General features: G+C 38.1%; 1 protein-coding gene across 2 annotated transcripts; it reads right to left on the bottom strand.

Annotated features, from left to right (window-relative positions):
* Positions 1-186: 186 nt before the first annotated feature.
* On the bottom strand, positions 187-9,176 carry LOC148957258 (uncharacterized). 2 transcript variants are annotated; one of them, XM_089115648.1, is made up of 2 exons: positions 9,077-9,176; positions 187-5,895 (listed from the first exon to the last, which is right to left on the bottom strand). In XM_089115648.1, exon 2 carries the CDS (start codon positions 5,728-5,730, stop codon positions 3,166-3,168), a length of 2,565 nt encoding a protein of 854 aa, XP_088971774.1. In that variant the 5' UTR covers positions 5,731-5,895; positions 9,077-9,176; the 3' UTR covers positions 187-3,165. The 2 variants fall into 2 exon arrangements, with proteins under 2 accessions (XP_088971774.1, XP_088971773.1); XM_089115647.1 differs by lacking the exon at positions 9,077-9,176 and adding an exon at positions 7,398-8,232.
* Positions 9,177-14,766: the final 5,590 nt, after the last annotated feature.

Below are 14,766 nucleotides of genomic sequence, written 5' to 3' on the forward strand. Positions count from 1 at the left end.
TGAAGAACTTCAAGTTTGCTAACGGATTACTGTTATTCTGGCCTGGTTCATAAAGTTATGAACCAAGGCGAAATTTCAGAGGTTTGATAGGACAAGAACCTGTGCTCATGTGGCCACTCCTCCTCCAATTTGTAACCCATTCTACTGATTTTGCATATTTAGAGGTATTTCATGATGCGAATTATGGAATCAAAAGTGAACAATTCTAAAAATAGATTTTTGTGACGTCATCACTTCGGTACTTCATAGGGCCAAGCTCCGATGATCCTACAAGAGTACCCTGGATTAAATGTTCCGAAAATATGGTTAATTTTCGGATGAGCTGGATGGGCTGGAGCCCTCCTCCCAATAATTTTCAAGCTGTACTATGTTTCCTTTGCAATACGGTACAATGGGCAGTCCCCTACGAATTTGTTCCGACGATACTGCATAGAAGGTCCTTGATTGTGGTAAGGGGGAGGGGTCAGTTGAAATTCATGAAGTTGAATAAAGAAAATTGGATTTTCGGTTGCAGGTGATCCACAAATTGGTAACTATAGAATTAGGTTCTAGTGATGAGGACAAAAACATTGGATAAGAGAAAAATTCAAATTACCAGAGAGAGACGACAGGCATAACCGTATGGTGAGCTTTGATATGTGCAGAGCCCCTGATTAATTTCAATCAAATCTCATCACGAAAGGATTTGGCATGAAAGCTATCATATTTTATATACACAGCTCTAATTTACTGCAAGGCACTTTAGCTGAGCATAGGAAAACGTTTGTGTTACCCATATCAGAGGGCAGATTTGGGAAGGCTTTGTAAAATGGAAAATTGAATGCAAGTGTTGCCCGTGTCCGTGAAGATACTAATAATCTTCTTTCTGTTATCATTTGCGATGTTCTTTCGAGGCTTAACTTATTTGCTGCTAATAATGCAATTATATCTCTTGCTAAATTTGATGGGAAGCAATCTAATACGTCAATGTACCTAATGGTAATTCAAATACGCGTGAATGGGGGTGCTCGAATGGTTTAGTGAAACTACTGAATGTGTTCAGTGGCGTACCGCAGTTTCTAGTTCACCTCGTGCTTAAAAACTTTTAAAAATTCTTCAACTGAAGCTTCTTTAACTCAGCTTTCCCTAGTTAACGAGAAACGTTATCATTTATGCATCTTGCTAATGTGTTTTACACGCTTTACAGCGTTGGATGGGGCTTTCTTGTTGATGACTCCGTTACGCCATTTGGTCTGTGTAGTTATCTTATAAGGTCGTTTCCTAAATGCATGTAATAACAAAGACGCCATGATATGTGTGGGGTAACATTATAAAGAAATACTGATAAACAACTGTGACTAACATGGGCAAACAAAGTGAATGAAATAGAAAACAGTCTTATCACGAGATTTGCGGGACCAAACAATAAGCAGCAATATAGATTATTGTTATCTCATCTTCTTAAACTGTCTCATCTCCTCTAAAACCCTGGTTACGCCACTGTGAATACTCAATGGAAGATCTTAACTATACCGTTAAAAGTAATAAAAAATATTGGGGCTTTCGAATAGAGAAGGTGGCAAAAATTTCTTACATTGGGACTTGGGCTTCCATCAGAGGGGCTACAACATCTTCTTTGTCCCAGTATTATAACAATGAGTTTGATCACAGTCATGGTTTGATTTTTTAACCTTCGCATACTTTAGGAGCTAACATACTTTAACAGGGTGAGCTAGCTCCCAAGCCATTTTCGGAGCCAAACCTTCACTTAGCTTCATCCATCATGTCACCCCTTTGTATCTAGCTTGACAGTGCACAGTCACAAATTTACAACTGCTATAGACAATCTTATAGCACTTGGTAGAGCTAAATAAACATTTTTTATCTAGAAAAGATTTTGAGAAAAAACACGAAGATAATTTATTTATTTCAGAAACCCTCCAGTGATTAAGCACGAATGTTTGATGAAACAATAGAAAACCTAGCCTGTCATCACACATCTCCTCCCTGGCCATGATGTTATGTGGGAAAAGCTGAAAAATTGTGATATTGTTTTAAGGTCCTCAAAAGATATGACAGCCATTTCTGAATGCTATTGAGAAAAAAATTTCCTGAACATCCCTTTAACCATTTAGCTGTTACAGAAAAGAGAGAACATTTTTAAGCAAACGTTTCGTTTATATATTTACATAAGTTTGAAACTCAACAACTTTTGCTAATTTGTATTAATGAATTCTAAAATACGTCCTGAATCTATAAGATTCAAATCTTGATGGAAAATCTAATTTAACAGAATATTTATGTAATAAATAAAGATTGCTGTACAAGATAATGGGGTGTGTTAGTTAGGGAATATTCGGTATTCAATTAATGTCTACAAAGGCCAAATATCACTACGTAAAAATTTTAGCCATCGCTTCTATGTTGTTTTATAATGATCTTAATTCTGAAGTGATGCCTAGGAACCTCAGAAGTATCGAAAGCAAAAGGATAGCGATTGGGTCCTTACTTTTCAGTTTAATTTCCCGAAAGGGTACTTGGAGTCACTTAAATCCACGTGATACCAATTTGTGTATGATAAAAGATAAGTTCTGACCTGCTCTAGACAACTCTTTTGTTGTGATACCATGTCTTACAGAAAACCTCGATAACTTACAAAACATATAAAAATAAAGCTAGATCTTGGTGAGATACTAACTCACTCTGAAAACGTATAGATTTTTATACCCGGTTTTTGAAAAGCTACCCCTTTTGAAAGAATTGATAAAATAATGGATAATGATACCCCAAGAAATGGCGAATCCATTCAGTCTAAATATATCCAGCACGCCTTACAGGATAAAGGCTAGAAAATGAGAGAAAGGGCCTTTTAAATTATATAGCGGGGGACCTTTTACTTCAAAGACATACTTTGTTTAAGGCATCGTGCTTTTTCTAAAGGGCCTTAAGGCTTTTGCGCAACCGGCATACATAGCGACAGTTGTTAGGCTGGTTCTTTGAATTATAGTCGCAAAGCATGCCGGTTGCACAAGAGCCTTTAAGACAAAGCTCTAAGTGCCGAGTCAAAGCTCTAAAACACAACTATCAATACGCCACTAAAACGTGCAGTTGTTGCCTAAGCTATTCCTTTCATAAGAAGGAAGATCTCTGGGTTCGCTGAATCACCTACGTCGGTTATCAGCATTTCTACACATTACAGAGTAGTTTCATGGATACACACCCTGGTGATTCATTGTTCTTTCCTTCGCTTGGCTGCAACGCACCATCTTCTCTTGAGTACGTGTTTACCGACCTGACAGGAATCCTAGTCATACTATTATCGTTATTCCAACCATTATCAACGTCAAGTTTTGGCTCCCAAGACATCTTGTCTTCAGTTTTGAAGTCTTGATGCCAACTTTTATCAAACTCCACCAAGGCATTGTCAAACCGTTTTGCTTGCTGATTTAATCTATTCGCCCTCGAGCCTCTGTGAGGTAGGCTAGCGTACATTTGAGCCACTTTCTGGTTGTTGATTGGCTCCTTAAAAAGAGGAATAACTTTTTGTCGCCGATGTGGAGAGTATGGAGGCGCAATCTCATGCTTAGGGACTGCTTTTGAAACTTCGTGACTTAAATTAGGCCCTTCGCTAACTTTATTTTTCTCATCATTTTTAGCTTTTGTTTGTTTCGTGCCTTTTTCTTCACCCGGAGAAAAGTAGCTTGAAAATGAGTTGCTTCTGCGTACATGCCTTCTCCTCCGCAGTGTCTTGACTTTCCTCGTGTCTCTTCTAATGACAGAGCAATCTTCGCCATGGTGTAAATTGGTGTCACTTGAAGTCCTCTGCATTTTGCTAGACCCCTTTTTGAACCTAGACACAATTTCTGAGATAATACCTTTCTTCTTACGCTTTCTCTCAACAAACTCTGTTTCGTCGCAAATTAGCTCTGTTTCTTCGCTGTAAATCTCATAAGGCTTATTACCTTTATTTGATTTGCGATCAGAGGGCGACCTTTCGAAGCCTCTTGTACCCTCAGCAGTGTCGTTCTCATTTATTTGCCAGTCGTAGACGACGTCTTGATCGCTACTTGAAGTTGTTGTGCTTGAAGTTTCGTGTTCTATTCCCCCTATACGTAATGCTTGCTCATTTTTGGAGGTGATGTCAGTTGATGTATACATTGGGTTAAAGTACATGTTACCGTTAGATGGACTTTGATCGTCATACTCCACCTCATTTTGCGTTACCGCCTGTTCAACGCATTCTTGTGTCGTATCTGGATCCAAATCCGGCATAATTCGATCAACACTGCCGTCATTCTGTACAATATACTGGTCCATGTTGTCTGTATCAATTTCAAATTGAGAGTTACTTCTGTACGGATCTGCAAATTCCTGTAATAGCTCCCTGTTTCCTGAAACTTGATTCCCATCTTCATATAAAATCTCATAGCCACGAGACTTTGCTCCCTCCTCAAAAAATGGCTCTGCTCCTGGCTCTTCAGAAGAACTTCCACTTGTACTGCTGTTGACCCGCGCTCGACCCGTGGCACTGAATTCTAAGTAATCGCTTTCGTTCTCATCGGTATAATCAATACTGTAGTCGATTGTTAGCTCAATACGGCGAGAGGCTTCGTTATTATAAACACTCTCTTCTGCTATTGCTTGTGATGACTTTTTACGGCGCAAACTGTTTTTCCTGTTCCCAATGCCAATTGGACCAATCTCTGTTTGGTCCGGTGAATTGACTTGTTGAACAGAATCGAGTACAAAGTGAGGCTGGTCTTGGGCTAATTTGTTTGTTGCATTTGAGGATGAGACTTTTCTTGGAGCAACAGAATCCTCCTTCGAAGCTTGCTGCGTGTGATCAGCTTTTTCAATCAAAGATGCGCTCAAAGAAGACTTCCTGGTTGCCTCACGTTGCTTTTCGAAATGGTTGGAATCAATGGGGCTCGAGAACATTTGTTCTAACCGCCCGTGAGTAGGCAGGGTGTACGAGTACGTATCTTCACTGTAATTGGAAGAACCAAGTTTACTTACAGGCTGCCCTTGTTGATTAAGAGACCATGCCGATGTCTTTCTTGCTTTGTGACTAGCTAGATTCATCTCTGATGCAGAATAATGAGAAAGATTAATCATAGACGAATACGTTTGTAGGTAGTTCTGACTGTGTAAATCGTATGCTTGGCTGCCAAAAGGGTCTGGTCTTTCACAAGCAATCTCCAACAGACTGTCTGCCGACATAACATAGAAGACACCCATATCTTGTTGTGTGATCTTATCCATATACCATTGTGATAATTCAATATAACCACACCTTGACATTTCATTTGCTAGAAGTATCTTCATATCCATGTTCATAGCCAAATCTATTGGCAATTCGTCCGTTTTCGTCAAGGCAACAACATCCGCACAATGCGCAAGCAATAGCCTTGCCATTTTCATATCCCCAGTAGCACTGGCTATGTGAAGGCAGGTCCAGCCGTTTGAGGTCTTAGCCTCCATATCAGCTCCTGACTCGAGCAGCATCATAACGAGACGACTGTTACCATCAAGCACACTTTGCTGCAATGCCGTCAGTCCTTGAGGATTCCTCTGGTTCCGCTTAACAACAATACCGTGCTTCAGCATAAGCGTCACTACTGCCATATCTCCTTGCATTACTGCATGTTGGAATATGCGGTTGACAAATGGATTCAACTGATCAATAAATGATGCTCTGTTTCGTGGTATATACTGCATTTTTAAAGCTGTTACTCGTGCAGTACTTGACATTAATAATATGTCATTGGCGTTTTTATATAAAGTTATAATACGATTTGAAACTTATATCTGTTATGCTTGTTTCCAGAACAACCTAAATGGTCTTCCAACGTACCCACCAAGCCTCTGTAGAGTTGCCAATCACGTAACAAACCAGACAGCCCAGCTCACATTCACCTGTGAAAATAAATTGACATGGTTATTAAAGCTCTAGCCTTAATTCATTAAAATCAAATAACATTAATCATAAATATTTTATTTCGACATCTGCATGATTTGTCCTTTTCGCAGAATTTTTTAAAGCATCTTTGCTTATGTCTCCAGAATATATATATATCCTCAATGATGGAACTCTTATCAGAGGTTTTTGAATAGAAAATTAAGTATATTTACAAATGTTGAGCTCTTGAGTATATTTTCGATTTCAGGAAACCCAAATATCTATCAAATTTATGCTAATGAGACGAAGGCCTAGACATAATTTCTGATCTTATCTGATCCGCTCTCGTCTGAATTAAGCATAACCGCAGACAGAGGACTGGGTTCGCCAAACATCACTTTGTTATATACCTACGTCACATTTATAATAGGAATTTAAGCAGCGATTCCATTATTAACAACGTGCAATAAGAGTTTCGTATGGATTATTTAACCTCAATTTCATGTCTCTGAATTTATCTACATATTCCACACCAATGCTTAGTTTTACATAACTATCATCTCAGGTAGAAAAGTTATTCGCTTCTCTTACTGGACGGTCATGTCATGTGGAAAATCTAAGCAAAAACCAATTTGGTCTAAAAAAGGGTTGGATCCAAATTTGTTTTTAGTCAAATATCCTAAAAAAGAAATCCAGATAAGGTTATTGTCAAAGTCAATTAGTGTAGATCAGCTAGCATCGTCAATGCTTGCATGATAGACCATGGTTAATGAATAACATCTTAAAACAGTACCATGTTCTTTGTCTCAAAGCTGCATATAGATACCCCCATTTAAAAATGTCATAAAAAGCTTCATATGAAAATTAGGAGAAAAACCAATTTATTTTTGAAAATTTTATGTCGTCTTATAAAACAGAGCAAGTATTATCAGCCAATCAGCAGTGATACTAAAAAAATTCATAAAAGTTGTTGTTTATTAAACTTCGTTGAATGTGAAAAACATGAACATCGAGACTCTGAAAAATGTCTGGTTTATTGTAAAATGGTATAACTTCTAGAACTGACCAGATAATAGGCAACGACAGTTATAGAGTTTAGGCTTTGTTTCTTCAGAAAAAGTGCTTCCATTATCACCTAACCTTTAATATGGTTTCCGTTTAATAACTTTATATTATCTATGATTGAATGGTATGCAATCTTATTTTCAACATAAATTTCATTTAGGTAGACATCGATCTTCCGCTGAACGATTTCGTTTCCTTTTCGTTTCAACACATTCTTAGCATAATCAAAGGATTTACATATACGAAGACCCGCTTGATCAAGGCCAAAACGCTTTATATCGGATCTTCATTGATCATCCTCTCAAGTTAATAAGATGGCATTGCCATGTGTGGGAAAACTGCAGCAGGACTTTTGGGTTTGTTTAGCGTATGCTGAAAGGAAAGAGATTACAAACACAACCACGACTAATTTCTTAGATTAACGAAAATTTGAAGCTTGTTCATGAAACGCTACCTAATTCAAATCAAATCATCACCACCAGTGTACCAGCATGATCATCCCTTCTTCTTCTGCCATACCAAAGGCAACAGCATCTACCATGTTGTCATCTTTCGTCAAAATTTATGCCATGCTTCTGTCTGCTGTTGGAAATCAATTCTCTTTTGTCCGCTTTGTTATTGAAGTAAGTATGTATCATGAACGAGTCGATAACCTAAGGCCATGCCAAATACACGTCATTCACAATCCCATATATCAACGTGCTTTGATCTGCCAAAATTCACCAAAATCCGCAATCCATAAAGATCTGTCAGTAGTTTGCCTGAAAAGAATCCTTGCTTCTCCCTTTCCAAATTCACAGAACTTCTAAATCTCGAAAATGAGATACAAAAGAAAATTGTTCCTTTCACGTAAGATAGGCATAGCAGGTTCTCTTTCCATTGTATTGCATAAAAACCATATGCGCAAACCATATGCTTCGTAGATAATGCTTTGTTTACAAATCTAGATGGTCTTCTGTGAGCGGTCGTTTATCGTGATCAATGTTATTAATGCATCACGTGTTCTTTTCAAACTCGTTTATTTTAGAATATGCTCCATAACTTTAATTTAATCTCACCATCAGCAACTAAAATAAGATTTTCTGAAATATCATCTCTTTCTTCAACAACGAAGATGTTTTGAGCTTTTTTAAAATGAAATGCATAAAGGAAGAATTTCGATTCCCAACACAGAATTTGTTTGCTTTTATAACGGTGAAAGTAGATTAGTAGTAGATTAAACCCTTGACAGGGAAAGTTCTTCGTCAAGCAAGATTCGTGAAGAGTTATGCTTGATCTAGTTCTGCCTTCTTTTTCTACAGCCAAGACAATTTTCGGAATGCGAAAGTATTGTAGCTTCAAAATAGAACACTGTTCTTTGTTGAAATGCATCCCCACCTGCTTCTTTTGTTTTCCTTTTGCTCTGTTATTGTTAATTGATTGCAAAAGCAGATCAGTGTAAACATTTTCACAAACAAATTTGTGGTTGAAAATGAGACTGAATTACGCTTGGGCCTAATGAGGGTTTCTTCAGAAAATGTCAATACTCATTTAAACGCTCAAAGGGGCTGTTTGTCTAAAAAACACGAAGGAAAAGAAATCATCATAACAAAGGTAGTAGATGAAAGGTAGAGTAGGTGTTGGTGTGGTAATCTGGAGATACTTAGAGATGGTAACTTAGAGATGATTATGCGGATACTTAGAGATGGTAACATTAAAGCAAGAACTCTTGGGAGGCGATAAATATATTGTGCTTTTCTTCCCATTTTTTCAAACAATTGTACTTTTGGTTTAATCGATTATTTGGGGAAGAGGATAGGTTTTCTTGGGCTTCTCGTCATCCTGGTTTACGGCCAAAGGCGCATAGCCAGGCTTCGAGTGAAGAGTTTTTTATTTCCAACAGATGATCTTTGCATATCCCCGCTACTTCAAAATAACGCCATCAGCCATCTTAAATTATTGTAAAGTTAATTGTAAAAGGAAGATCTGAGATGTCCGATTCCTAAGTCATTGGCAATCAAGAAATACATCGGATAAACAGCTTTTGAAGCGGATAGACTGTGTTATTATTTCTTCACCAAGGCATGCAGATGTCAGACAAAAGGCAAAATGAAAGAAAGCCCTATCTACTGATCTTGTGCATAAAAAAATTACCTGTCATCTTTTATCTTTCTATATTCCATCTTAAATAAGGTTGATCCATACTTGTACGATTGTGGAAGACACAAAAATTAATCAAGTTTTTCACGTCAATCGACGTTCTCTTCTGTATGAACTTGTAGGAGGCCAGCAAATTATGCAACGAAAAAAATTGTAAATTATGCAATGTATTGTATGAGGAACAAAATCAAAAAGTTTGGCTCGTGCCCAAATTCTTGGGAAAGAATAAAGACTAAATTTAAAGTAAGCACACGTCCATAGTCATGAGCCTTCGGGGCATTTTGTTTAGTTTAAAAGGGAGAGATCAAGCAGCAAAAATATAGTGCTGCCGTTTTGCTGGCGTTTCCCATTTTTTGGTGCCATTGATTTTGGTGGCTCTGGCACCCAGGGAATTTTGACTTTCTACCCAAGCGCAGCTGCACAAACCGTGTATAATGTATAAAATAAAAGCTTGGAAGTGTCTCTCTAAATACGGGTTTGAAACAATTGAGGGTGGATGCCGCCAGCCACGATCTTCATCTATAATAATGATTTTATTCTAAAATGCCTCTGATGCAATTTGCCCTAACCCATTTATTGAGGATATGAGTTGGAGAGAAAAATCCCCCTTCTTGATTTCAAAACTCCATAGAACTTATTCATAATTACACATGCTCCTTAATCCCAAGCAGAGGAGCTGTCGCACTCAAAAGGAAGAATTTCAGAGGGGTAAACATGGAAAACTCGGACATCTTTGGTAGAAATCCTGTCGTGTTGTCGGTAAATCGTACGCTATTTACAAAAGCGAATGGCCCCTCGGATTTTTGCATGTTTGTCTCGATGCTCTTAATATAATCCTAAAACATCGGGTGGTATGTATCTTTTGTTATATATTGATTGGGTTACTACTGTTGAGACTTTTTTGCTTGCAATGTCTAAGGATTATATTCAAGGCTATAGCACTATTCTTATGATCGTATGCTTTATCGTATAGCGTGACATGACATTCCAAAAATACTTAGAAAATCAGGATTCTCTATATCAAAATACGTGAGATAGATACCCAACCCCTTAATAAAATTTATGAGGTAATTATACCCAAAACGTTGAAAAAGGTTTCTCACAATAAAAACAACGACAGCAATCGCAGTTTGGGCGATATGCATAAATCCCATCTTTCTTTTCGTCCCAGACCCAAGAAAATCTCTTTGGGGGCGTGTAAACAAGCGTCTACAGAGACTTCCAATGCTAGTTCTGGTCTGGGGATTGATTTGAAGCGTACTGCTCTATACAGATATTAAATTTTACTGGCCCCCTTTATGGTCCGGGGGCTCTGGGAGTTTTCATACTTGGAATCCACATCTCGAGGCTCATAGTCAACTCAAGTTACAATCACGCCAAATGTTGCTTGAAGATTTATAATTTATAAAAGATTTAATTTATTTAGTAATATGGAACTCCTTAATATATATTTCAATGTACACCAGCACCACACGTTCTAATTTGGTACTACCTGCAGGGCTGTTAGGGTCAAATTTATAGGCAAACAGATATCTTTTTGGTCTCTTGTCTTATTGTTTTCCCTACAATCTTTGATTAATAGTTTAAGGTTGTAATTCATATATTAGTTTCTTAGTGATGCTGTGTTGTCGTATTAAATCTGTGTCTGCTGGCTATATTTGCACCAAGTTGATCCAGTGAACAAACATCGTTAATAAAAATTTTGGGTTGTGGTTGCCCTTTAAGGTCATACAAATTATGTGACATTCAGTATTGCTGGTTTTTTTTCCTTCCAGACTTGCGGCATACAACTGTTTATGTCTGTTTATGATGTTTTTCCAAATTGTTCTTAGGACTACTGGCCCTGATTATTGTCTTTAATGGGAAGAGAAAACTTCTTTTAAAGTTGTTTCTGAATACAGCATTTCAAACTTGTTCGGATATCGTTTTGAAGATCATTCAGGGACCGCTAAAGGGGGGTGGGAATAAACGGGGTTTAGAGTCCCTGAAAATTTTCAAAATGTACTCAAACCAAAGATACTATTCGAGTATCTTTGCTTAAACTCATACAAAAAACCATCCCCCAACAAAATATTTTAACCCCCTCAAGCCTTAAGACATGCGTGGCTAAAAGGGCCGTTCGTCACGCATCAAACAAAGAGGCAGGAGATATAATCGTTTATACAAGAGGTATTATTCCCGTACATTGTTCATAACATCCGTCAGATGGCAATTATGTAACATTCAGTCCATGTGCTTAGTGTACGGTTCACGTTGTGGTGAAAGGCTGTCTTACGACGAAAGAGAACATGCAGGTTTCAAAGATGTGTAAGTTTTTAATAGTCATCTTTGCATTTATGTCTCTTACATTGGCTAGTATAAAACCGCCACAGTGCCTTACTGGAATTTACCACAAGGATACGCCAGGGGCAGAAACAGCCGAATATAAAGCCTGCCATGCTTACAAGGCAAACACATGTTGTACTGCGGAGTTCACGAAACAGCTTGCTCCGACTGACATAAATAAAATTGGAAATTTCTCGTGGAATAACTGTGGATCTATTAGCAAAACATGTCAAACTTTTATGAAGGAAGTGGAATGTTTTTACCAATGTTCGCCAAATGTTGGGTATTGGAAAGGCCAGTTTCAAGGGTCATTCGTTGGAGTGCCTATTTGCAGTTCATTTTGTAATGCTTGGTTCGACTCGTGTAAGGACGACATGACATGCGCCAAAAACTGGATAGCTGATTTTGATTTCAATCAACTAGGTGAAAACAAATGCAAACTGCCGAAAAACTGCTCAAGTTTCGCTGATATTTATAAAGATGGTATGGGCCTATGCAACTCCATGTGGGGGGCGTCGTTTAAGTATACTGTTCCCCAGTCCCCCAATGACTGTATGCACCTTAATGCGTCTAGTCCCGGTGAAATAAAGAAAAATACACTTGTTGCTGAGAAATATCATTCGATTGACTCTGGATCAGCGAAAAGAACTGATTTCTTAGCCATTGTTGTGCTATGTCTAGTCGTATGGAGTACTTTTGTCTAGGTTGTGTGCTTTAAATAACTAGCTTTAATGATTGTGGAATTATTTAATGGACGTGAAATGGATAAACGATAAGATGTGTCTAGTTTTACTTGCTTCATTCGTATTCTTGTTTTGGAAAAAGTAGCCTTTCCTAAATCCTTTTTGGGTATGGCCCTGAAAAGTCTCGCTATTTTAGAAGTGTGACCACATGGTGAGAAGGACAGAGAGGCTAATAGATATTTGGAGGGGGCTAGGGGCGGGGCGGGAGGTGGTTGTACCATGCGAATCAGCTAGGTAAAATTATTGAGTTGAAATAATACAGTTTACCAATAAACGGAATCTCAAGGGCGGAAGTAGCTTTTACGTTCACTCCATCATCGCACGAACGCGTCTTACTAATCGGCCAAAGTAAATCAAAATGGGTTTATCAATTGGGACCTTTAGGGACCAATTGGGAGCATTAATAGCATCATACAATTTGCAATTATTCTACTCTTTCCCTCTTTTCTAAAATCATCTGAAACGGCCTTTTTCAGACGTCTTGATTCAGGCTTCCCCTTTTTTATGCAAACAAGATTTATGTAAATTAGGAAAATTCCACAGAGGTATGCTTCGGATAAGAGAGACGCATTCTACTCAACATTAACCAAATCAAATATATATTTATAGGATCTATCTAAACCATCCCGGTTCTATTGTAAAATAATCATCCTCCGAATCTGGTTTTCTTGGATACACATTTTTTTATAAGAGACTGGCTCTAAGAAACAAATACCAGACAGTCAGAAAAAATTGAGAAACTTCAATACTCGAAGCAAAAAAATTAAGAAACTATTGCCTTGTTGGCCTAGAACTTAAGACACAAGGGATAAAAATATATTTCCCACATCAAAATATAGCATCAGAACGGCAGAGAATCTCTTGACGTGATAAAAAAGATCACGAATATTTCATAACATCATTCATGACATCATAATTAAGAAACTCTTATGAAACAATGAGTACCGTAAATCCTCGAAGGCTTCGAGCGTGGGGGCTTATTCGAAGATTTACGGTATTGAGATTTCCAGAACATAAAGAAACTGCAGTACTCAACATCGACCTTTGTTTCTTATACAACAAAATGAGTGTATACTTTGGAATGGTAGCGGCCAAAAGACCAGTGCCTTCATCTTACATTTCCCTCGGCAATAGACTGCCTCGGGGGGCACCAAGCCAGATTACAGGGATGTTTGGAAAACCTTTTTGCAACCTGACGCTATCCCATGCAAAAAAATTCTAAAAACGTACCCTGTCCCTAAAAAAATATGGCATGAAAACGGCACAACAATGCGAAAATTTACCAGGTATCTATTTACCACTAGCAAATGTAACTGTAGCCTGCGTCGCAGACCATATTATTCTCCTTCAGAATATGGTCTGCGAAGCAGGCTAATGTAACTTGAACATGCCCAATCTAAGAATAGCCTTATTGACAGAGTAAGTTATTCTCGCATATATCTTGTTTATAAATTTCCTGTGCCAGAATTTTGATGCAATTCCAGTGCTGTCGCAACTAATTACATACAGGGGGAGTGGCTGCCCATTGTATTGGTTCCCATTCAGTACGCTGTTACAAACGAAATATAGTAGAGTTTAAAAATTATTGAGCCCAAAACATCCCCCCGTTTCCGACGGCCCTGAACTCATAGAGAATTTTACGCCCCCCTCCGGCCGGCCTCGAAGTGAATAGAGCTGGCAAGTTATGGCAAGCAAAAACACATGCGTCATATTGAATGAAACTGACCAACTGTTAAACGAGTTTGAGTAATAAGAGCCACTTCTCTTGCTTTGTCATTCGAGAGTTTGTTTGGTTTATTGCAAACATTTGCACAGATTCTTCAACCTTCTACGTTACATAACTCCATTTAAAAATTAATATATTACATAACATGAAAATTCCATCCTCGAAACCCTCACTTTGAACAAGTTCTGTTTCGAAAAAAAGATTTTTGCTTCCAATTGTGTAAAATTTAAAACTTGTGTTCAAACAAAGGATAGCTTACAAACTTTGTGAGCCAATGGAACCTGCACACCGTGCTCCAACACAAAATCTAACGACGGGCGTGAAATGGAGTTTAACACTAAAGTCCAGAAAACATTACAGTTTCACGGCTGTGAGCCAGAGGAAGGTTATCCAACGGTACAGTCGTTTTGAGGAAGACCTATGCATAACTTGGCAAGAGTATGAATAGTGAGAGAAATTGACAGCTGTGCTTGAACATTTCTTTTTTCCTGACAAAGCGTAAAGACCAAACAATACATTAAATTCAAGTTCTTAGAGACTTACATTCAAAAGTTACAAGGAGAATTTTGAGGATGGCAAATATGACAAAATTTCTTCCGTTGGAGGGTTGAGGCGTATTCTGCACTCTGCTTAATACAATTTACGGTTGCTATAATTGATTCTGCTGCTACAATGCTTCATAATAGAGTACCGAAGTGATGACGCCACAAAAATCAATTTTAAGAATTTTTGAATTTTGATCCCATAACCTGAAAAAGCACCTAAAGTACCTGCAAATGTGCAAAATTAGTTGAACGAATTACGAATTGGCTGAGATATGACCATATAAGCACAGGTCCTCTCCCCCCCCCCCCCCCCATCAAAGCTCTGTAAATTGGTTCTGGACCAAA

Source organism: Rhopilema esculentum, unplaced genomic scaffold, assembly GCF_057945365.1.
Source record: "Rhopilema esculentum isolate cy_ngs unplaced genomic scaffold, ASM5794536v1 HiC_scaffold_36, whole genome shotgun sequence".
NCBI lineage: Eukaryota > Metazoa > Cnidaria > Scyphozoa > Rhizostomeae > Rhizostomatidae > Rhopilema > Rhopilema esculentum.